A 23,220-nucleotide genomic window follows, 5' to 3' on the forward strand; every position below is an offset into this window, starting at 1 on the left:
TGAGCTTAATATAATTCCAAATATACAAATTTCAACCACAAATGCCAGTAGCATGTTTGACAAGCAAGAAAAATCAATGCCAATAATGTGCTTGTTTGTTGTACTGGTGATAAAAACTCTTAATAATGAATACACAAATGGTACATACTGTTTTGTTCAGTTGGAACTATGCTATTGTAAATTTCAGCCCCGTTTTATCGACAAACAGTTCAAAGAGGAAGAATGCAATATGAACGCATGGACTAACAATCGATTAATCGTGTTAAAATGACTCTCATACCTGTTCCACTCATCCACATGTGCAGTAACTCCTGCTTCCATCCAGGCCTCCATTAAAATAATGTCGCCCCAGATCAATACCTCCCAACTCTGTCCTTGTTATGAGAGAGCAGGCGTTCCACTGATGCGCACAGATCCATAAACGACCGCACGGCACTAACACTCTTTCAGCTCTCCTTGGTTACTCAGCATTTGGTGTAAATTATGCTGACCCTCCCCATGACAGGCAGTTGAGATAATCTAACACTAACACCATTACTACCTCAATGTCCCTCGACACTACTATGCACCTCATATCCGGAGGTAAAAGCTTATAAAGCAATAAATGAGATGGAGGATTAAACAAACAAATAATATACAAAAACGTCGGCATGACCACCAGCCTGTAAACAGTAGTGCTTTGCATATGTTAGGTCTTTTATGCAAAACATGAGATGCTACCATCATATATCCCCCAAAAAAATCATTATGTAATTTTACTGAATGAAGTAGTTTTTATTCATTTTGAATATTTAATACAAAATGCCTCATTTCCTGTCCTTCTTGTAACCAGTGTTCCAGTGTTCATCATCATCATCTTTATCCTCCTCATCCTCATCACTGCTGTATTCATCCTCCCTCCCTTTTTCCTCCTGCTCTCTTGCCATCAGCTTGCGAAAAACATGGAACTCCTCTGCAGTTGCCATGGCGACCTGCGTCAGGTAGGTTTCCTCAGAGACGCAGAGGACGTCTTTGAGCGGTGGGTTGAGGATGAGTGTTTGGCCCTTCTTGTCTGGCGTCTGGTAGAGTCCCCTCCGCTCCAGAAAACAGTGACGACAGCGCAGCTCGGACAGAGGCAACCTGAACAGCTTTGCCTTTACCATCTCTGGCTGTCGCACGCCCATACGGAAATACACATACTGCGGGGAGAAAACAAGCTGTGCGTCAGTTTGAAACTACTGTGAAACACTAACTGCCCTTTAAAGGCACAATATGTAATTTTCGCCGCTAGAGGGCGCGTATTCAAAATAAACAAATAAACAAAGGCAGTGACTGAGTGTGGAATCATGGGAGCTGTGGTCTTCATCCCCACAGCTGACGCAATCCGACGGGACTCGGGCACAAATCATGTTCATGGATGAGCTAATGATTTATTAACATAGCAGAATGAAGCAGGGTGAGGCTGAAAGCCGTCGAAGCGAAACGAGGCCGCTGAATGAGCGTGACACACGACTCGAAAGCAGCGGAGCTTTTATTATGCCACAGTCGACCGCTTCCGCTCCTTCCGGTCGTGTGTATGTGGGGGAAAAAAGCAGTGCTGTTTTATCATACTAGATACGTTTGAAAGTTCTGTTATTATGCTACTCTGTGCGGTCGTCACTGGTCTAATAAAACGCACAACATATTAAAGCGTCTTTGGGGTTTCGGAAATCGAGGGGTTATGACGCCATTGGCAGGCGACACAATGACACTATGGACGCGGTCCGTGTCACTAGTTAAAATTGCTTATTTCTCTGGATTTAAACATTCTTCGAAACATTTGGGATAATTTAAGTACCCAAGTCAGCAAAATATATAACACTGTTCTAGTGGTTTTTGGATATTTTAATAAAAAATTCTACAAAAAATAAAAACCATATTGTGTCTTTAAATGGCAACTTCAGGTCTCCAAAATGGCTCACACAACAGCGAAACGTCATCAGAACAGCATTTACACAGACAGTTTAGCCCCAAATGTTGTACTGTCATCAGAGCCAGGACAACTTTTAGTGAAAAATACCAGCCCTACCTGAAATTTGAACTCAAGCTGAGCCAAATCCTCCTCCAGAACCTCAGGCGAGTCTCTGAGGATGTCTGTGACCTGATGGATGGTGAAGAGGCATTTCTCTCGGAGCAGTCGGGGCACCATGTTTACCCTCTTGACTGGCAGGAGCATGACCTTGGGGTAGTGACTGATCATCCTCTGCAGACTACCTGTGGACAGATTTCATACAACTCTCCATCAGTGGCTTTCAAACTGGGGTCTATGGACACCCGGCGGAGCACTAGAGGGTCCATGGAAAATTTCAGAGAGGGGGAACAGTGAGGGGGGAAAAGAACAACAACAACAAAAATCTGCATATAATTTCGAAAAAAGAAAAACTTTTATTAGGGCTGTCAAATCGATTAATCGCATCCAAAATAAAAGTTTGTGTTTATATGATATGTGTGTATATTTGTATGTATATATAAATACACACTCATACATGTATATATTTAAGAAATATATGTAATAAATAAATATAATGTAAATATTTCTATACAGTACAGAATTTATATACAGTATACATACATATAATGTAAACATGAAATTGTATTTTGCATGCACTTAGTTGCGATTAATCGATTTGACAGCCCTAATTTTTATTTATTTATTTATCTTCTATTACTTGCAAACATATGTTCAAATAGCTTGTGTTACATTCTTTTTTTGTAAAACTGCTTTGTAACAATATTTATTATAAAAAGTTCTACATCAATAGATTTTAGTTTAATTAAAATATGTTTATCTTATATTACTAAAGTTAATATTTTCCAAATGTTTAAATAATTTGATATACTGTACATTTACACCACTGTTCAAAGATTTGGAGTTGGCAAGATATTTTAAGCTTAAAAAAAAAAAAAAAAGTATCTCGCAATTATTTGACCAACAATACATTACAACAGATATATTGTGAAATATTAATACCATTTAAAATAACTGTTTGCTATTTTAATATATTTTAAAATGTCATTTATTTCTGTGATGCAAATCAGAATTTCCAGCTTCATTACTCCAGTCTTCAGTGCCACATGATCCTTCAGAAATCATTCTAATATGCTGATTTGCTGCTCAAAACACATTTTCCTATTATTATCAATGTTATCAAACAAATGTGCTGCTTAGTATTTTCGTGGAAACTGAGATTTTTTTTTTCAGGATGCTTTGATGAATAGGAAGTTCGAAAGAAAAGCGATTATTCAAAATAAACTTTTGTAACATTATAAATGTCTTTACTGTCACTTTTAAAGCAATGTTTGATTAAAGCATCCTTGTTGAATAAAAGTATTGAACTTAGCTCGTGACCGGAAGAGAGAGGTTAATGCTTTTGATTAAAGATTACGAGGGGACATGAATTTTAAAAAAACAATGAAGTGCACGGATAAATTATTTATAATAAACACTACAATATTCCATTAAAAAATAAGAATTTTCCATTTTGATTTCATGGTGACTTTAAAAAACACATCATAACATGATATGTAGTTGAAAACGCTATTTCTGGTGCACAAAACACTTCTGTTAGTTTCAGCCCACTTCCAGTGTTTTTGAAAGAAGTCTCTTATGTTCACAAAGGCTGCATTTGACTGATAAAAAATACAGTAAAAATAGTCATGTTGTGAAATAGTAATACAATTTAAAATTACGGTTTTCTGTTTTAATATGATTAAAAGGTCATTTATTCCTGTGAAGCAAAGCTTCATTGCTCCAGGCTTCAGTGTCACATGATCCTTCAGAAATCATTCTAATATGCTGATTTGTTGCTCAAGAAATATGTCTTATTATTATCAATGTTGAAAACAATCGTGCTGCTGATTAATATTTTTGTGAAAACCATGATACTCTTTTTTCAGAATTGCTTGAAGAATAGAAAATTAAAAAGAACAGTATTTATTTGAAATAAACCTTTCTAACAATTTGGTCAAATATAAGTATTAAAGTCTCACAAAAAAAACAATTATAATACAAATCTTACTGACCCGAAACTTTGGAACAGCAGTGTAATTTACTAAAGGACAAGATGCATCACCTTCTACCAGTCCCATCTTCCTCAGATGATCGATGCGCTGCTGTAAGTCTGCACCTTTAAGTGAATATACTTCTGGACACTTCTGCATTATTTTCAGGATAGTGGAGGGATTTAAGCCCAGGAGCAACAGTGCTGTCAGAACAGATGGAACATGTTTCCAACGGCTCTTCGTAGCACCTTCATGCATCTCCTTGGCTTGAGTTTCTGAGAAGCCCATCTCGAGCAAAGAGCACAGGGTGAGCTGATTCCCAGGTCTGTGGGTGACCGGACCACTGTGAGATGGATTTGCTTGATGTGTGTAGCAGAACGGCATATGACCTCTGCTCACCGCCACAGGACAAACACTCCATCCCCACATCCATCGCAACATCTGAGATACAGAGGGAGGAAACAAATGCTGTTCAGTTCAATACATAATGGCCCCAAAATGTTTGGACACACTAAATATATTTGGAAGAAAATATAAAGCCACGCTACAGCTTTTCTCAGAACTAACTTTTCTGAGCCATTTGACTTTTAAGCAGCTAATGGGGATTTTTAATAGTCAATTTCCTTTGTATATGCATCTGAATTGATAGACAAAGCAGCTCTTATATATTTATATTAGTTTTTGGAGGGCTTTTATTTTATTACATGCTGTTTTGTCCCTCAATTCAGATTTGTATGTTTATGGCAGCTGTCATGAACTCTCCATTGTTTGTACTATTAAAACTATGTATGAATAAAGCTTACAGTAAAAACATTACCACAAATTAAGTAACTGGTCAACGGCAGCTGGCACAAAGCACGTAGCCACAAAGAGCAACAGCTGAGTAAAGTAAATGTTTATGCATTGTTTGCATATACAGTCGTTTTTACAGCAGGCCACAAACATTACCACAATTTATATAACTGGTCAGCGGCAGCAGCCATACAAGTCCATGGCAGGCGGCAGGCGTTCACAAACAGCGGCCGAGGAAAGTGGCTGCTGAGCATAGCAAATGTTATAAATTACTACATGTGTAATGTTTTTCAATTGTAGCTTTTACCAGGGGCGGACTTACCCAATAGGCAAAGGTAGGGCCCGCCTTGGGCCCTCAAAAGTCAAGGGTCCCCTAAAATGCTTTTCATATAGGATATGCGCATTAAGCGCTGACACTCGAACGTTTGCTGTTTACGGTGTTTATTACCACGACAACCGTCCGACACTGAACGTGCTTTTTGTGTACCCTGCTTGAAGGAGATGAAAATATTATGCATCTAAAGCTGTAATTAAATATTGAGAAACAGTGTGTATTATATGCTTATAATTGTTTTAAATGCCGCTTACTCATTTATGAGAAGGAACCAAGCAGAGGACACAGTTACTTTTTTGGTTGATATAATCCTTAGGTGTGTAAATGTATAATTGCCTTTTCATTATTTTTTCAGTTTTATTTAAATTTGTAGTTAAAATAACTCAAAATAAATGTATTTTAAAGTTTATAATTAGAGAGCCTTTGCACACAGGCTTACGCTGGTAACTCATCAGTGGACTTTCCTCATCAATATAGGCTATATTTTTTCACACTTTCCTCATTCTATATGTCTGACGTTCCAAAAGCGCCTCCTACTGGCAGAGAATGAATGTTCATTTTCAATAATCCAGTCTGTGGTTTTTGTTCAGATCAATGCGAAAATCCACCCACATAACCTCGTTTTAAATTAATATAATAATTTATACTTCTGGCTCACCCCTGGTTTAAATGGTCAATTGAGAGGTTTATTATTTTATAATTTATTTCGTTTTTGTGAAAACCTGTATCTCAACTGTAAATCAGTTGCTATTTCGTGGTCTACAACATGAAAGAAAGCCATTATAACATGTACATGAAAAATGTAGAAACATTGGACACAACTATGGGGCACCATTGTGCAGCAGCAAGCATCACTACAAAAAAGGAACCTCAAGGTTGATCTAGGAAAATCTGTGCAAATGTATAGGGCCCCATTCCTATATTTTGCCTGGGGCCCCCAATTCACTAAATTCACCCCTGGCTTTTACAGTACAAACATTACATCAAAATATTTAAATTAGTGGATGAAACAAAATGTGTCCGTGGCAGCTGAGCATAAAGCAAATTGCAAATTGAATTCGCTTTTGGGGGAGATGTATATATAAAATAATAACTTGACCCTTTAACAATAGCTCTATCTATTCTTTATCTTTCTACTTTTTTTTTTTTTTTTTTAAACGCAACTTGTCACAGCACTTATGTTTTGTTGGTCTTTTGTAGGTTTGTTTGCTTCTGTTTTCCTCACTTGTAAGTCGCTTTGGATAAAGCGTCTGCTTAATGATTAAATGTAAATTGAATATGAAATGAAATTAGAATTTAAATTCAGAAGATAGCACAGGTCTTTGAACTCGGTGTTTGAAACCAACTTACAGAAACACTGCTACAGAAAACTTGCATTTGTATAATCTGACTTTTAACCCGCAGAATTAATAATTCATAATGAGTCTCCTAATTGTGTCAAGCCCCAGTCTCCATTATGTGTGTGTATTGAACTGCTGATGCTGTAGCTATTTGTTGAGGGGCTAATATAAACTATTTTAATTCACTTTTAGCTTTTGTGTGATGTAGTCACTCAAAAAGAAACGTGCAATAATGAATTAACATTACATTAAGAGAATATAGTTTTGTATTCAGTAGGTATAACAGTGACCTTTCACTTCCATGCATCAAAGGCAGCTGTTGTTTCTTGGTAAACTATTCTTAGTTTTAACATACGTTGTTTTTTTAGACTCAGATTTTTTAGCAGTTACATATCCTATTATAATATTAAATAATATTAAATAAGCTATTATTTTTTAATTTGTTTTATGTTTTTATTGTGCGATTCATAATGAATGTTACTGATTCCCACAAGCAAATCAAAGAAACCGCTTCTTACCAAGTGACAAATAGCGATATTTCTTACGGTAGCTATATAGCAGTGGTTGAACATTCAGTCTAGCGTCTAATTATGTGATAACGTAAAATATTTTTGTCGTTTCGTCCTCACCCGTTTTCTGCATACATGTGTACCCATATCTGTGCCGCGTCAAAATACTCCCGCACCGAAACAACATTCAGAGCTCAAAAGTTCCGGATGTTTGAACGGAAGACGAAAACAAAACGGATTATAAATGCAAATATTTTATTGAAGAATTCCATTGATAATAACATTTGATCGAGGCTTTACAAAGCCTGTGTACAATGTGAAATAAAACCAGAGCTACCAAAAGCAAACTGAAATTATACCAATAACAATTTATTCATAGGATAAATATTGAAATGTTAAAAATAATTAAAATATTTATAAATTGAAAGCTTAAAAATCAACCTAAAATTCTTTTAAAGCTTTGAAGGCCTAATAACAAATATCTTGAAGCTCAGGTGACCCTCATCCAGGTCTAGTGCATGTGCCATATGTTTTAACAGGACAATCCTGGTGCTCAACACCATAGTATTACAACAAACAGCAAGCACATTCGACATCTCAGAGTACAATGTTTTAAAAACTCCATGAAAGGTTAAAATAACAACACATTGCTAAATAAACTCCTATTCCTTCACCAAACACAGAGATAAAGCGGTCTCTTAGCAACACAGATGGCTTCCATTCCCAGCCACACTTTCCTTTTGCTCTTTGGACGGACTGGTATCATCAAGGAGGACAGCGGCAGGTGGACGGAGAGTTCTGCAGAGATCGTGCATTAGTGTTCATGGTGACATTAGATGTAATCAGAACGAGCAGAACGCATTAGTGTTTCTTTCACAACAGTTCCTCACTCGTCGGTGAGATATTTCAGCAGCTCAGACTGCAGCGCCGCCATTGTTCTCCTCTGCTCCTCCTCCTCCTCCTCATCTTCATCTTCAAATGGAGTGTCCTCTGATGTGCTCAGATTGTTTTCGGGGTCCAGGTAGAGGATGTCTGCCCGGTGCACACGTGAGTTGGGCTCCACATGTTCTATGGATTCTGAGAAAGTATATGTATGAAGCTCTGCATCATTTGCTTTAATGAAAATGGTGTTTGAGCTGAATATTATCATCTTTTTGGTGGATGAAATAACCTAAAACCAATTCTCTTACCATTGCTGGAGGGGAAGACCTCTCCCCATGAGTACTCTGCGAGATTTATGGGTTGCTGAATCCACTGCGACTCCAAGAGCTCCTCTAGAGTCATTCTCTGATCAACCACTGGGTGCAAAAGACCAGCCAACAGTGCATACAACTCTAAAACAAGAACAATGTAACAGGTTAAACAGTAATAAATGGTGTTTCTGCAAGTTTTATTTTAAAAAGTAATGTCCTAAGTCTCATTTTCTGAGAAATTGTTCAAAATGAACTGTTATTAAAATGAGAACAAATATCTGCCAATAGGCTCAGAAATTCAACTTAATTTAAAGGGAAACAAGTATTCTTTGACAGATATTGTGTTCTATTTTAAGCATAATCTCAATTTTGTTCAATTTCTCAGAAAACAAGACTTCATATCTTCATTTCGCATCTTAAGTAAATGCATCTTGATTTAAGACAGACAGACAGATAGATAAGATATATAGACAGACAGACATATTGATAGATATATAGACAGACAGACATATAGATATATAGACAGACAGAGATATATAGACAGACAGACAGATAGATGGATATATAGACGGATGTACTGGTAAATAAGACAAAAATACTGAGGAAGATCTTCATTTTTTGCTCCAATTAAGACCCTTTTAATGTCTTCATTTGTGGAAGGGAGAATTGAGACACTTTAAGCTGTAAACCTGTAGATATCTGGCATGGAGGGCTGAGTCGGGCCAGCAAGGTTTCCTCCACACTGCAAAATGGGTTTTCACTGAAGAGTAAGGTGTATAAGAGCACTCCTAGAGACCACATCTCCAGCTCTGGACCCTCATACCTACATACATCAAAAAAAAAGAAAAAAAGTCTCATTTAACCTGTATATGCAAGTATAATGCTTTCTTGCATTCACCTACATTAAATTCAACATAAAAATCACATTTCACAACCTTTTTTATTGTGATGTTGCATTTTCTAAGTTAAACTGGGTATTCAAACCTATTTCAATATCCAAACAGGATTTATGAAACCTGAGTGAATAAAAAAAAAAAATGTTAAGTCACTACATTTTTATTGAGGGAAAATAAAGAAAGACCTGCTCTGATGAAGGGCTTCGTGGTGATCTCAGTCATACTGTAGTTAATGTGTTGCTAGACATGAATATATAACCTTTATGTTACCCTTCTCAGACCCTTAACCACTTGATCCTATACTGTATTCTGCCCTTATCAATCTCAGACGCACAAATGGAACGGAGACGGGCTGTGTGATGTTTCAGTACATACGGGTTTCCCTGAAGCACCTCTGGAGAGCAGTACTCCAGAGTGCCACAGAAGGTGTAGAAGAGCTTTCCGGGTTCCAGCAGGGCAGCAGAGCCAAAGTCGATCAGCCGGATGTGGAATTTAGAGTTTATGATGATATTTTCATCCTTTATGTCCCTGTGGAGCACTCTTTTGCCACGCAGATAATTCACTGCGGCTACCAACTAAGTACAGAAATACATACATCAGGAAAAAAAGTGATCCATTTACAACATCTCAACAGTTCTCACAGCCCGTTTCTCACCTGTCTGAAGATGTAGCTTGCTAGAGGCTCATCCAGTCTCGGCTGCATGTCGATAAACTCAAACAGGTCTAGCCCGTCCCCATGTTTCTCCATGACCATTTGGAAGAATCGCTCATTCTCAAACACCTCCAGCACCTGCAGCAAAAAAGTAATACACTCATAATACCTATAGTGAACATACGATAACTAGCATTTTGACAATGCCATATTATAACTATACATTTATTATTCAAATATTTGGGGTCAGGTTTTTTTTATGTTTTTGAAAATTCTCTTAGGCTTACCAAGGCTGCTTTGATTAAGCTATTTGATCAAAAATATAGTAAAAACTGTAATATTATTACAATTCTGATTTCATATTTAAATATGTAATTTATTCCTGTGATGGCAAAGCTGAATTTTCAGCAGCCATTACTCCACCTGATCATTCAGAAATCATTCTAATATGCGGATTTAAAGTCCCCCAATTATGGGCTATGAAAGGTTCATATTTTGGTTTCGGGAGTCCCCAACAACAGGCTGACATGCATGCAAGGTCAAAAAACCCTTTCATTGTCTTATAATATGCATTTATTTTTACCTTACTTGCTCAACGACTCCCAAATGATTCGCTCAAAGACTCATTATTCCAAACCCCTCCTTTGCGTGACGCTAATCTGCGGTGATTTGTCCGATTGGTCGATTTCATTTTCATTATGCCTGTAATGCCTGATAAAGCAGTGTTTGTGAGCGTAGTGCTGCTTTGTGTACAGCCATTACCAGGGAACAGCTATTTTACCTCCAAAAGCGGCATCTAGTGGCAAAGAATGAATTTGCATTTTCATTCATACCAATTCCCAAGTGGGCGGGCAATATGCTAATGTTTCATGTTGACCTCAACATGAAACAGTTTGGGATTCGTAAAAAAAAAAAAAAAAAAAAACTTGTTTCAATGATTCAGAGTCGACTCTTTCTTTTGAGACAATAACTTTACCCACGGTGCACTTCCAGATTTAAAACTTTGCAGGATGTTTTCATTCACTTAGAGCTGTGTTACACACTGCATGAAAGGTAATTTAAAAAAATCCATAATAGGGGCACTTTAATAAAATGATTTTCCAGGATTCATTTATTTGAAATAGAAATATTGTGTAACATTATAAATCTCATGGTCTTCAATTTAATGCATCCTTGCTGAATAAAATTAAACTTTTCAAAAACAAAAGTCTTACTGACTCCAAACATTTGCATTGTAGTGCATTTTTACATGAGATAAATAGTAAAGTAAAACTGTAGCTTAAAATGAGGTGCAAGCCATGGTTTTAAAGCATGTGAACAGATTGAAATTGACATTCAACAAAAACATTTGCATATAGGGAACCGAATGGCCAAATGTTTTTTAAAGAGGCTATGTTGCATCATTTAATTTGGCAACAAATATTCTAAATATTTAATATGCACTCTAACAGTTCTCTCAATGTACCTTCACAATATTGGGATGTTGCAGGCGAACCAGTATGGCCACTTCTTGACTGACCCGGCCCAGGTCAGGATCATCCACCCAGCATTCACTCACCACTGCACTTTTCCTAATAAACTTCACAACCACCTGAAATTTAAGTGAGAGATAATAAATTCAACATCTCTTCACCAGCTCATATAATTGTCCATAAAAGACTGGATACACCCTACAGCAATGATACTGACTCAGTGTGTAAACATCCTCTCTTAAGAACCCTGACCAAGGTTTGAACTGACGTCATCGTTATCAAGTTACTATCTTGCAACCGGATGAATATGAGTGTATGAACAGCAGTGAGTGCAGAAAAGAGTGTCACTGACTTCCTGTTCATCTATCCTTCTTGCAGCGAGCCAGACAAAGCCAAAGGCTCCCTTTCCAATAGAGCGCAGCGGACGATAGTCTTCTTCAAAGTAACCCTCACATGCTCCGGACTGCTCCAAGTCCACAGAGGAGTGCAAGGCATCTGAACGAACTGCCTAAATGATGAAGAAAGAAAGGTTGCTGCTTTCTCTTAAATGCAGATATGAAAGTTATAGTCCACTTGGTAAGTATGATTTACTTTCTTCTGAGGAGCTCATTAGAAGATATTTTGAACAATTTCTGTAACCAAACAACTTCAGCTCCTATGGATTTCCTTTGCATTTTTGTCCATACAGTGGAAATCAATAGGGACCAGAAACTGTTTGGTTTGATTCTTCAAAATATCTTCTTTTGTGTTCCACAGAAGAATGAAATGCATACATGTTTGGAATAAAATTTTTGGGTGGACTCTCACTTTAAAGAGCTAATTTTTTTAAGCATTTAGGCAGATCACCTCAGCGAGACTGCAGGCAAAGGCCTCCTGTTCTGGGGCTCCTGTCCTCACTGTGGGAGACATTGTGCTCTGTGGCGCCTCCTGGTGGTGGAGCAGGAGATGACTCCCACTCAGCCACAGACAGACCAGAGAGCTGCCGCTGGACAGGGACACCCAGCGCACATCACACTGCACCTCTACACAGAGTGAGAAAGAGACACTGAAAATGACTACTTTATCAGTTCACTTCATGCACTGAAACATTATAAATGTACAGTAGAAAAGATGGATGGTGCTTTTGAGACCTGGTATACAGAAAGAGTACACAGTTTGAACAGGAAAAATGAAGTACAGTAAGAGATAACATACAGTCATTATCACAAAATAAACCCAGACAAGGGTCTTGGATCACTCTGAAGGCGTTTATTTTGTGATAATGACTACAATATCACGCTTATCACATGGCTACTTGCCAAATAAATACATGGATATAAAATGTTGATTTGGAGTTAAAATTATTTTATCTCACTGGTGGATTACTTTACAGGGACAGTTCACCCAAAATTAACATTCTGTCTTTCAATCACAGTTATGTTGCTGCAAAACTTTGTTTTATGGAACATTAAAAAAAATAATATTTTGCAAAATATTACTGTGCCCATTTAATGGAATTCAATGGGCTCATATGCTTTTTGGTTCCCAAATATTTTCAAAATTTCTTCTGTTGGGTTTAAGCAAGTCATGAGGTTTGGTAAAATTATTAAACAATTCTATTTTGAATAAATGCTGTTCTTTTTAACTTTTTATTCATCAAAGAAAACACAACAGTTTCAACACCGATAATAAATCAGCATATTAGAATGATTTCTGAAGGATCATGTGACACTAAAGACTGGAATAATGGCTGATGAAAATTCAGCGCTACGTCAGAAAAATAAATGATATTTTAAAGTATATTAAAATAGGAAACCATTATTAGAAATTGCAATAATATTTCACAATATTAGTTTTTTTCTGTATTTTTGATCAAATAAATACAGCCTTGATAAGCATAAGAGACTCCATTCAAAATCGTACTGATCCCAAACGTTTGAATGGCAGTGTATATATTATTACTCTGCTATCCAGTATATTTTTCTATGGACTCGTTTCCTCTATTTTAAAGGTCTTTACAATATTAACCATCCCTTATATAATCTGATACAATATTGTCATTATTGGTCCCTAGTATAACTATAAGAGGTAAACTAGAGAGACACAGTTGACATACCAATTGGTGATCCGTCTCTGTTGTAGCAGGTCACATGAATCCTGCCCTCTGGAATGGAAGCGTTCGCCTTCACCTTCTTAGGAGTGGAGGTGGCAGGAGAGTCGCCTGGCAACAGAATTCTACCCTTCCGGAGATCCAGAACACGGCTGACAGCATGTTCCGAAAAGGAATTCCACTGTTCCCGAAGTTTGGTTACATGATTTTTTGGCAGTTGCTCTAGAGTTTTCTGCTGAGGGCTTGCTTGTTGTTGTTGTTCTTGCGGTGATGGGGCAGGTTTTTGCGTTGTCTCTTGCACTGGGCAGATTTGAGCTTCTGCTTCAGGGTCGGATTCCACAACGAAGGGTGAAGGGGTACGCAGGAGCTCAGCGGTGTCACATGAGGTAAGCGACTGGTTAAGATCTGCAGAGACTTCTGGGATCTCAACACTGTCATTCAAGTCCATCTCTGACATGGCATGAACAATGACATCTCCATTAGAGTTCAAATCCAGAAAGGTGCTGCCCGATTCCGCTAGCTGACGTCTCTGATGAGACTCCTCTAACTTTTCAGGACCAGAGCCGCCCACAAGCCGCTCACAGAACCCAGACGATAACCCACTGCCCAGGGAAATCACCTCAAAGCTGGAATCCTGAAGCTGAGCTTTCGCTGAACACTGGCAGGCCTTTGTGGGAGGTTTTGGATGTGGCACAGAGTCACAGGACTTTACTGGAGCTTCTTTACTGTCTGAGCTCGGGGGCTTGGAGGCATCTCGCCTAGCAAAGATCTGCTCTGATGGGCCACAATGAGGAGAGACAGTAGTGGAGAGGCAGGTTTTGTGGACTTCCTGGGACTCCACCAGAGCAAAGGTCTGTAGCAGAGCAGTGGTGGAGTTGGCCGAGTCAGACTCAGACACTCGAGCAGTCACATCCACAAACTTCTCACTAAGCTCTGTAGTGTCATCCAACCTGAGAACAACAGAGAGAATGATGATATCTGAGAATAATGAATGACAATCTGCACTTGTCATCCATTTCTTTTTTCTGTAACATCTATATTGCCAAGGCAACATTTCTCATTTCAATTTAGTTGATGTACTAAAATAAATACAACTAACAATTTTACAGAAATTAAAAAAAAAAATTAAAAGAATTTTTTTTTTTTTTACAAAAATCACAACAAAACTACTAATTAATAAAATTTGAACCAAAATTTAAATGAAAAGCGAAAATACATAAAAATAAAAACTATAATAGTCTGAACAATACTAAAACAACACTGCTAAAATGTGCTTTTTATGAATAGGCAAGGCAAGTTTATTTATATAGCACATTTCATACACAATGGTAATTCAAAGTGCTTTAACAAAAGTAAAATAATCATAAAAAAAATAATCACCACAACAATAGAAATATAATAGAAAGACATATTTTTGGGTTAAGTGGGAAAATCGCACAAAAACATGCCAATTAATCTGCAATAATTAAGTTGCAAAATATTCAATATATTTTATTATTTAAAGGGGACCTGTAATGCAAAAATCCCTTTTATAAGGTGTTTGAACACAGTTGTGTGGCCGGAGTGTCGAAACAACCAGCTTATAACGGTAAAAATCCTCCCACTCATTTTTTTATAATCCCACTAAATCATAAACAGTCTCTCAGAACAAGTGATTCCAGATTACTCCCTAGGTACACGTTGTCAAAAGGAAAAAGTCCCACCCATTTGTGACGCTCCCTGCCCTATTAGCATAAACACAGCCCTGAGTGAGAAGCAGCAGTCCTCCATTACTGTTTTCCTGGAGTAGCTGCTGGAGATACACAATATCAGGTCATATATATGTATTTATATATTAGGCTATTATATAATATTATAATAGGATTATATAGTGGTTCAACGCATTATATTGTGGGTTTTTTTAGTCACAGATCGGACAATTTTTTCAACTATTTTTTTACAAAACACAAAAACAGTGCATTTTCACTCATACCCTAAAAGTGGCAATTTTAACAAGCTATAAAAAATGATCTGTGGGGTATTTTGAGATGAAACTTCACATACACACTTTCGGGATAGAGACTACATCTTGTAAAAAGGGGCATAGTAGGTCACCTTTAAATAATATAAAAAAATTCTGACATGCTGAAATGCAATTTACTCTTAAACTATGCACATTAATAAAGAAAGAAAAAAGAAATGAGAGGATTTAGTGGAGTATCTAACTCATTCAGTGGTGTGGAGGTGACAGCAAGTGAGGTCATGGTTGATAGGATGCTGTTCTCCTTCTCCAGTTTAGCGCTTGTCCCAGTGAAGATCCTCTTCCCTTTCCCAAGACCTGCTCTCCTACGCATGGCAAGATGCACCGTCACACTGTCACCAGCAAGCACTGTGTTTGGATCTGAACATATCATTCAATTAGCCATAAATCAAGTTACGGCGTGAAAAAAATTACATAAAAAAAAAAATGAAAGAGAAAAACCTGTTGTTACACAAATAAATACAGCAAAAAATGTAATAAATTAAATAATTAAGTGACAGCAATATAATATAATACAATTTAATATTATATAGGCTAAGTGTGGAGCAATAAGAGAAGGAACTCACTACATGTCTCCTGTTGATCTTCCTTAGTTGTGAGCATGTCAGTAGAGAGGGTTAGAACATCAGCAGGGCGACAGCTAGCACTAGCCAAACATCTACAGGGGTCTGAGAAGTAGGCAGACAGGAAGTGAGGGGATGTTAGTGCTGCATCACAAGCTAAAGTGTGTATATCCTTAAAGCACGTCACTTCTCTGTACCTGTGCAGTTGTCAGAGGGGTTGGATGTATCATGTGGATGAGATGTAGGGTGGTTGCTTTGGTCCGCAGCATGAACCCGCTCATAAAACGCCGGTATTAGATACGTGACATTCTACAAAGATGCACAGGCCTGCTGTTAGCATGTAAACTAGCGTGGAAACATTGCTTATGAGCTGGACTCAATGTTATCGTTAATATCGTTATCGTTGTAAATTGAAATTGAAAGATGAAAAACAACAAATATAAAAATTTTAATATTTTAGAAATATTTTAAACTTAAAGAAAACAAAAGCACATGACAAAAGTACTAAAAAATTTAATTGAAATGAACACTAAAAAAAGCTAATTGAAAATATTCATAAAAATTATAACAGTACATAAATAATACTCATATAACACTGGTTGGACTAGATAAATCAAATTGGAGCAACTAAACCTTTTCATTAAAAGAGTTACATTTTTCATTTGTAAAGATTATACAAGCGTAACAAATCCCAACGGAATGTTTCATAGCATCTGTACCTTTCCAAGCAGCTGACTGCTGTTGTATCCGAGCAGCAGAGAGCTGAAGGGGTTGTTGAGACTGTGAATGGTGCCGTTGGGCTGAAGTGTCAGGAGGCAGCTACTGGGAGCAAACACACACACTGACCCAGAGTACAGCACATCTGCGCTGGGGGACAGGACACCACCCGCACCTGATTTACCCCCTGCAGGACAAGAGTGCACTGCAATGATCACACTGAAATCAATAGCAATTAAAATTACATCTAATTTAATTAATCCGCAACTAAGCTAATTAGATTGGACAAATAAAATCAAGAAACTCAATGAAAACATAGATTTCCTTTATATCAGAGCAAATGTTGGAAAGTCACTTTAACTAGTGGCTCTGGGCTATAAATAAATACCCACAGAAACAGAAATCTGCATATTTTTATTTTCAATGTCAGTGTGACTTCGGTCTGTTGAAGCAACTATCAGTTATAAAACTGCACGCTATGCAGTGAGGACTGACCTGAAGGAGTTTGGTTGGTCTGTCGAGAGCTTGTGTGTGAACCATCAGAAGGTTCTGGATGTGCTGATCCTTTAACCTGCAGCGGTGATCTTCCACAGGACACAGCAGCCTGCAGACGGACACATGCTGGCACCACCAAACCAGACCTGGCCTGCACATGCAATCTCTGAACACGCAACACCTGAATCACAAAGGTAAAGAAACAAGCTATGTGAAGGTGTACAGTAGACTATTATACACATTTATCAATTAAAATAATGCTGAATTTTTTTTTTTTTTTACAAATTACAAAATAAAAATTGTAATTTGACCAAACAAATCTGCAAAAATGCCAACTGCTTGCTTAAAGAATTTTTTTAGAGACGTTATTGTGACCTTGGGAGTCCTGCAATGGAAGGGGATCTGTAGTGACGGCATCAGAGACATGATTGACAGGCCAGTCATCTCCTCAGCAGTGTTGTAATCATAAAGATGGGCAAAAGTGGCATCACAACTAAGGATTCCGCCCTGAGGAAATAGGAGGAGGAGCTAAAACTTTTCTGGCCAACTGAGCAACAGCTTTACAAACTATTTTCTTTAAAGGTACACTACCGTTTAGAAGTTTGGGGTCAGTAATTTTTTTTTAATGTTTTTGAAAAGGCTACATTTATTTGATCAAAAATACAACAGAAATATTGGAAAATATTATTACAATTTAAAAGGTCTGTTTTCTATTTTAATTTATTTTAAAATGTAATTTATTCTTGTGATGGAAAAGCTGATTTTTCAGCAGTCATTACTCCAGTCATCAGTGTCCTACACGATCCTTCAGAAATCATTCTAATATGCTGATCTTACTGACACCAAACATTTAAAAATCAACAGTTAAATTCTGTTGATTTTTATAGTATAATATCAATACAAGCTTAATTAAATTAATCAAATTATGCTTACAAATGCTTAACTTTATACATAAGGTTAACCTTTCAGTGCACAATTAGCTGCAAGGGAATGAGTCTCACATTTTGAGTGAAAGTCACGTGTGCTGTGATTCTCTCCACTCGCTCCAGCAGGAGCTCTAAGATCTGCTGCCGCTGCTCTGGTATCTGAAGCCACACAGACACAGGAAACTCAGCTCCTGTCAAACTCACTGCGCTCACCTGTGGAGAGAATGATCCAGAGCCGTGCTTTAATTAATGATGCTCACATCCAGCACAGGAAAGCAGAGATCAGAGCCATGGACAAAACATGTAGCGTGGAAGAAATGAAATATTCATGACTCATGAAACAATTTAGTGACAGCTAAGTGAATAGTTGTTTAATTAACCACAGTGTTTCATACCACTTTTGCAGAAATAGCAACTAGTTTTCCATCAGAATCCAGAGTCTCCTCCTTCAGGAGTTCCTCTAGCATCTGATTGGCTCTTAGGAGAGAAGTCAGCTTCTGGCAGATCAAATCACTGTATCCACACTCAAACAGCTTACAAGCATGTTCATTTGCATCCAAAACCTTGCAAAAGGAGATAACGTCATTAAATAATAATAAATAATTGAAATAACTCAATAGTTCAAAGAATAGGTGTGCAGCTAAAAGTCCAGGCAAAGAATCCCTACTAACAAAATAACGTGTGTAATTTGACCTTTGTTAAATTGGAAAAAGGGCTTTGATGAGAACAATCATCCGATACCTGTAATGTGGTGCAGTTAATGGACAGGGCAGCTTTATTAGGGTTGATGGTGAGAGCTGTGCCTCTCTTTTCTGGAGCGGTACACATGAGCTGTCTGAGCAGAGAGCTCTCCAACACTGGAGACCCATGAGCTGATGACGGAGACACGGGGTGGAAGCAATGCAGATCAGAGATCTGAAGATTCCTCATCGCCACTGATGAACCAACATGAGAATCACCTTTCAGAAAACAAATAGAGTAAAAATGAATATTCTGTAAATTTACTCCTTGCCCTTCTTTACCAAAACAAGTTCAAAAGTTTTTTTTAAAGAAATTATAATTTTTTTTAATTTAGAAAGGATGCGTTAATTTGATCAGTGACAGAGAAGACATTTAATTTTAATTTAACTATTTGAGATAAATGCTGCTCTTTTGAGTTTTATATTCATTAAATTGATAAATATATGTTAAAAAGTTTTTAAAAGTAAAAAAAACTAAACAGTATTTACTTGAAAAGAACCCTGAAAAAAGTACCAGTTTCCACAAAGATCTTATAATATAACAATTGTATAATAACAATTGTTTTCAACATTGATAAGAACTGTATAGCAAATAGCAAGCTTTGCTAAATTACTTTTAAAATATATTCATACATAAAACTTTTTAATTGCAATAATATTTCACAATAATACTATTTAAAAATATAAATAATGCATACAAAAGTACAATAAAAAATATATATATTTCAACCCCAAACTTTTGAACAGTAGTGTTTTTTCCCCCAAACAGTGAAAGTGAATGGTGACTGAGGCTGCATTCTGTCTTACATATTTCTGTCTTCCAAATAGTCAAAAAACTTTTGAACAAAATGAGGGTTAACAAAAGCAACCCAATCACCTGTTTTGGGCAAACTATTGCAGAAAACCATCTCCAACTCACTGCTGAATAACCAGATTTTCTATATTTTTTTCAAAACATTTGGCAACAACTTCTTAAGAGATCTCCCTTGTGGTACCATTTTTTTGTCAACAACTACTGCTGTAATTTTCATAAGCTTTATCGTTATTATTTTATATTATCATGTAATATTTGGTATCACTTCAGTGTGAAAGCAGTCTGGCCCACCTGATGATGCGTCCATGCGGTTGAGAGTGCAGTTGCGCGCGGAGGGGAAGGACTGGTTCATGCAGAAGGAGTCAGTCTTCATCACACTGCTGATACTGCAGTCATCATCATCATCAGCAGCAGCAGCAGCACAAACACTGTCGCCCCTGGGGCTGCTCCTCCGGCCCTGCATCAGCCACATCGCCGATGCGCTTTAAATCAAAGTGGACAGTCACAAATAAGATTCTAGCCAACGCCGTTATTGTTTTCCAAACTAGCGAGAAAACTTGCTCATATATATATATCGCATAACAAACTAATACATCATGATTATAAGGAGCGCGACTCACCCAGAACACTGCTCGTTTCAACAACACACTTGCTGTGCTTTCAGTTTACTGCCTGCTGCCTTGGAGACAGAGAGAGGGATTGTTCCTTCTTTCCTCTTAGACGGCTAGATTCAATAATAAATAACGAAACAGACTCTTGCTTACAGACAAACAAACGGGATTTTTCAGTTATCAATGGCTATAAACAGTGTTGGTTCGAAGTATTTGCGTTAAGTATGTCACACGGCCTACTATGTTTGGCGCGTGTGGAATCGAAATAAGTTGACGAGAGGGGAAGAGCCAATGAAAAAACGGAATTTTAAAATTGACAGGGAGTTAATCCAATAGAAAAGCCGAGTGGGCGGGGCTTAATGCATTAAGGGAGGGGTGTAGTCTCTATGGAGAAATAAGGTAATGTTTATGTTCCTCACTCAGTATTTTAGTGACCTAGTTTTTTCCCCGTTCAGTCATGGCCTAGTTTTTCTACTTTTTTGTTTTATTAGTTATGTTTCGTTTTTCTTTTTTTTAACTGTAGCCCACACTTTTTAGGTTCTTTTGTTTCCAGGCAACTTTTTGTAGCATGTTCTTCAACCAGCAAAATAACTTCAAATGGTTAAAAACATTTATATGTAACAAATCACCACAAACTGGAGATGCACATTTTTATTTTAATGTTAACAGCACTGCACAATGCCTTAATTAACAGCTTCATCATTTTCAAGTCTGTAAACATTCTGACCCAGTTTGTCATGGACATGAACTAGTCGCTTTTAGCAGTTGTGCATTTCTGTTACTCTCGGGACTCAAGAATGTACTGCTTAGCAGTTCAAAAGTTGCCAAATACAGCAGCAAGCATTTAAATCTTTAACCAGTGTAACTTCAACACTGGATAAGCCTTTGAACAAACTACGTTTCTTTTATAATGTACATTTAAAACAATAGAGAAGTAAGAAATTGTTGAACGGACTTGACACAGATTGCAGGGTTTACAAAGGAAACATGCACAAGCAGTTATTTAAAGATGTTAAACTTTTTGGAGAACATTTAAACACAATAACAGCCCACATTGCTGTTGATGGCTTTTTAATTCAACACATTTTTACCAATGTACACAGTTCAACTCTACATGCTGCTCTGCCATACATCACAGTTCTTAGTTTGTACATTCTCAGAATGATATGCAGTGCGTTTCCTTACTTAATTTTTTTATAGACCATAATCAGGGCCATTCATAAGGGCCGGTCATTCGTCCCTGTTCAGAATGGATGTCCGGAGGTCAAGGGTCAAGACCATGTTCACTTTGGCACATATGGGATATGACGGCTGAATACAGAACCCCACAGACGAGGGAGTCCAGGAGCTTTTGTGCTTCACAGGCAGGTGTGTCTCCACAGAGATCTTAACGCGAGGTCGAGCTCAGGTATAGGTCGAACAGAAGCATGCATAACACTTTAGCATTTCTACTGTAACAGTAACAATGGCTCTCAGCAAGAGAAGTTGACACAGACACACAATGGTGGGAATCGCACACTGTGGACACCCGCCGACACAAGAGGGCTGGCACGGGATCCTGAGTCACAAGGCTTACAGGTTCACAGAAAGGCCTAGTGATGGTAGTCCTTCTTACTGTGGGGACGGTTACCCAGGATTTTGTCGATGTCTGAGGCCACGTTAGCGGTGATCTTTGGAAGAACCTGTCAGCGAGAATGTATACCTAATTACTAAAACACATGGGATTAATTCAAATAAGAATTATCATGATTTTTAATTGTTTTAGTTTATTTTAATGCTTGTTCTAAATAATATTTTAATGCTTGTTCTAAAAATCTAAATATTTTTAAGTCGTCTTGAAGCTCCCTTAGAAGTTTTCTGAGGGCCCCTAGTGGGCCCCTGGTTGAGAAAGTGCTAGTCCAACCATTTCGTCAAGCTAGAAACTACGCAAAACCAGCTTTATCTGTAGCTGGTTTAGTTGGATCTCTTATCAGTGTGTGAAATTTTGCCTTGGCACATAAAAATAACATCAAGCAATATCCTGTTTTTGATGTTTTACATTTAAATGAACCCTGTGAGATTCAGAAGATAGGTGTTAAGAGATAAAAGCACAGAGCTGTAGCAGGCCACCAGAGTTTGTGGGATGGCAGTAATTCCACAGTGTGCGAGTGTGTTTGAGATGTTTTGATAAATCTCTTGCCTGTATCGCCCCCAGGTTCTCAGTGAGCTGTGCAGGGTTGGAGGTCCCCAGGAGAACAGAACTCACTCCTTCATTACGGAGGCACCAGGCTACAGAGGAACACAGAGAATAGATTCACGAGGAATCTGTCATTTAGTCCTACATGTATGAAAGTTTCAAGCCAGTGAATCATGGGAATCTCAAATGAGCTAGTGGGATTCTGAACAGGTGCTGCAGCCAAACGCTACTGTAAGGACTGTTTATACAGGAGTTTTTTAACAGTACAGGCTTTTTTTTTTTTACAAAATATTTTTTGTTCATCAAACTGTTTACATTGAAAAAAATACACATAAAATTAATTTAAAACAATGTTTACAAACAAATATGTTTTTCATAAGATTTATTATTATTAATAATAATAAATAAAACAAAATTTAAATAATTATTCACTATTTAAAAAATACACAATAAATAAAATTAATTAAAAACATAATGTGATTTTTTTTAAAGAAAATATGTATTATTATTTGTATTATTAATAAACAAAAATAAAACTACATTAATAAATAAAACAAAATAAAAATAATACATTTTAATAAAGAATCATTTTTGAATAGAATATTACCCCACCACATTTATAAAAACATTTATAAAAGCCAAATTTGTTTTTCATTAAGTAAGTAATTGTGTAATTTTTTCAACCCTCGGATTTGGTGACTTTAAAGCCCTGTGGATTAATGTCAAGGTTTGTTTCTCAGTCAGGAAATGTGCATAAAAGCAGAAATTCAGTATTTTACTGACAGAACAGTTGAGTCACGATGGCAGTGATAATATGTGGTACTTTGTTACAGTTTAAGTGAAAAAGTTATTTTGACCTAC

General features: G+C 37.2%; 3 protein-coding genes across 7 annotated transcripts in view; all 3 read right to left on the reverse strand.

Annotated features, from left to right (window-relative positions):
- Positions 1 to 764: 764 nt before the first annotated feature.
- Positions 765 to 7,193, reverse strand: LOC107600070 (transcription termination factor 4, mitochondrial-like). 2 transcript variants are annotated; one of them, XM_016291846.1, is made up of 4 exons: positions 7,116 to 7,193; positions 4,092 to 4,461; positions 2,048 to 2,232; positions 765 to 1,178 (listed from the first exon to the last, which is right to left on the reverse strand). In XM_016291846.1, the coding sequence occupies exons 1-4, from the start codon at positions 7,140 to 7,142 to the stop codon at positions 807 to 809; spliced, it is 954 nt and encodes a 317-aa protein (XP_016147332.1). In that variant the 5' UTR covers positions 7,143 to 7,193; the 3' UTR covers positions 765 to 806. The 2 variants fall into 2 exon arrangements, with proteins under 2 accessions (XP_016147332.1, XP_016147331.1); XM_016291845.1 differs by lacking the exon at positions 7,116 to 7,193 and adding an exon at positions 7,005 to 7,105.
- An 88-nt stretch (positions 7,194 to 7,281) lies between these two features.
- pask (PAS domain containing serine/threonine kinase) lies at positions 7,282 to 20,453 on the reverse strand. 2 transcript variants are annotated; one of them, XM_016291838.1, is made up of 21 exons: positions 20,193 to 20,453; positions 19,864 to 20,054; positions 18,760 to 18,977; positions 18,414 to 18,581; positions 18,094 to 18,231; positions 17,468 to 17,599; positions 17,093 to 17,273; positions 16,600 to 16,784; positions 16,078 to 16,189; positions 15,884 to 15,985; positions 15,503 to 15,677; positions 13,304 to 14,247; positions 12,055 to 12,230; positions 11,561 to 11,716; positions 11,202 to 11,327; positions 9,740 to 9,874; positions 9,460 to 9,659; positions 8,878 to 9,011; positions 8,186 to 8,329; positions 7,886 to 8,072; positions 7,282 to 7,793 (listed from the first exon to the last, which is right to left on the reverse strand). In XM_016291838.1, the coding sequence occupies exons 2-21, from the start codon at positions 20,042 to 20,044 to the stop codon at positions 7,694 to 7,696; spliced, it is 3,894 nt and encodes a 1,297-aa protein (XP_016147324.1). In that variant the 5' UTR covers positions 20,045 to 20,054; positions 20,193 to 20,453; the 3' UTR covers positions 7,282 to 7,693. The 2 variants fall into 2 exon arrangements, with proteins under 2 accessions (XP_016147324.1, XP_016147325.1); XM_016291839.1 differs by having other exon boundaries at positions 7,713 to 8,072.
- A 353-nt stretch (positions 20,454 to 20,806) lies between these two features.
- Positions 20,807 to 23,220, reverse strand: part of LOC107600068 (voltage-gated potassium channel subunit beta-1-like) — a 43,181-nt gene continuing 40,767 nt past the window's right edge. For all 3 annotated transcript variants that reach the window (XM_016291840.1, XM_016291841.1, XM_016291842.1), the window contains 2 exons: positions 22,363 to 22,451; positions 20,807 to 21,865 (listed from right to left, as the gene is read on the reverse strand). In XM_016291840.1, coding sequence (XP_016147326.1) covers positions 21,776 to 21,865; positions 22,363 to 22,451 — 179 coding nt within the window. In that variant the 3' untranslated portion in view covers positions 20,807 to 21,775. The remainder of the gene's footprint in view (positions 21,866 to 22,362; positions 22,452 to 23,220) is intronic.

This window comes from Sinocyclocheilus grahami, unplaced genomic scaffold (genome assembly GCF_001515645.1).
Source record: "Sinocyclocheilus grahami isolate Dianchi unplaced genomic scaffold, SAMN03320097.WGS_v1.1 scaffold277.1, whole genome shotgun sequence".
NCBI lineage: Eukaryota > Metazoa > Chordata > Actinopteri > Cypriniformes > Cyprinidae > Sinocyclocheilus > Sinocyclocheilus grahami.

Excerpts from the sequence above, each read along its gene's own strand:
- LOC107600070 (XM_016291845.1), bottom strand. The coding sequence starts at position 7,058 with ATGTTCAACCACTGCTATATAGCTACCGTAAGAAATATCGCTATTTGT. Across the intron at positions 4,462-7,004 it reads ATATCGCTATTTGTCACTTG|ATGTTGCGATGGATGTGGGG; the intron begins GTAAGAAGCGGT and ends TCTGTATCTCAG. Across the intron at positions 2,233-4,091 it reads GAAGATGGGACTGGTAGAAG|GTAGTCTGCAGAGGATGATC; the intron begins GTGATGCATCTT and ends ATCTGTCCACAG.
- pask (XM_016291838.1), bottom strand. The coding sequence starts at position 20,044 with ATGTGGCTGATGCAGGGCCGGAGGAGCAGCCCCAGGGGCGACAGTGTT. Across the intron at positions 14,248-15,502 it reads ACCTCCACACCACTGAATGA|GTTGGATGACACTACAGAGC; the intron begins GTTAGATACTCC and ends TGTTGTTCTCAG. Across the intron at positions 8,330-8,877 it reads TCCATGCCAGATATCTACAG|AGTTGTATGCACTGTTGGCT; the intron begins GTTTACAGCTTA and ends TTCTTGTTTTAG.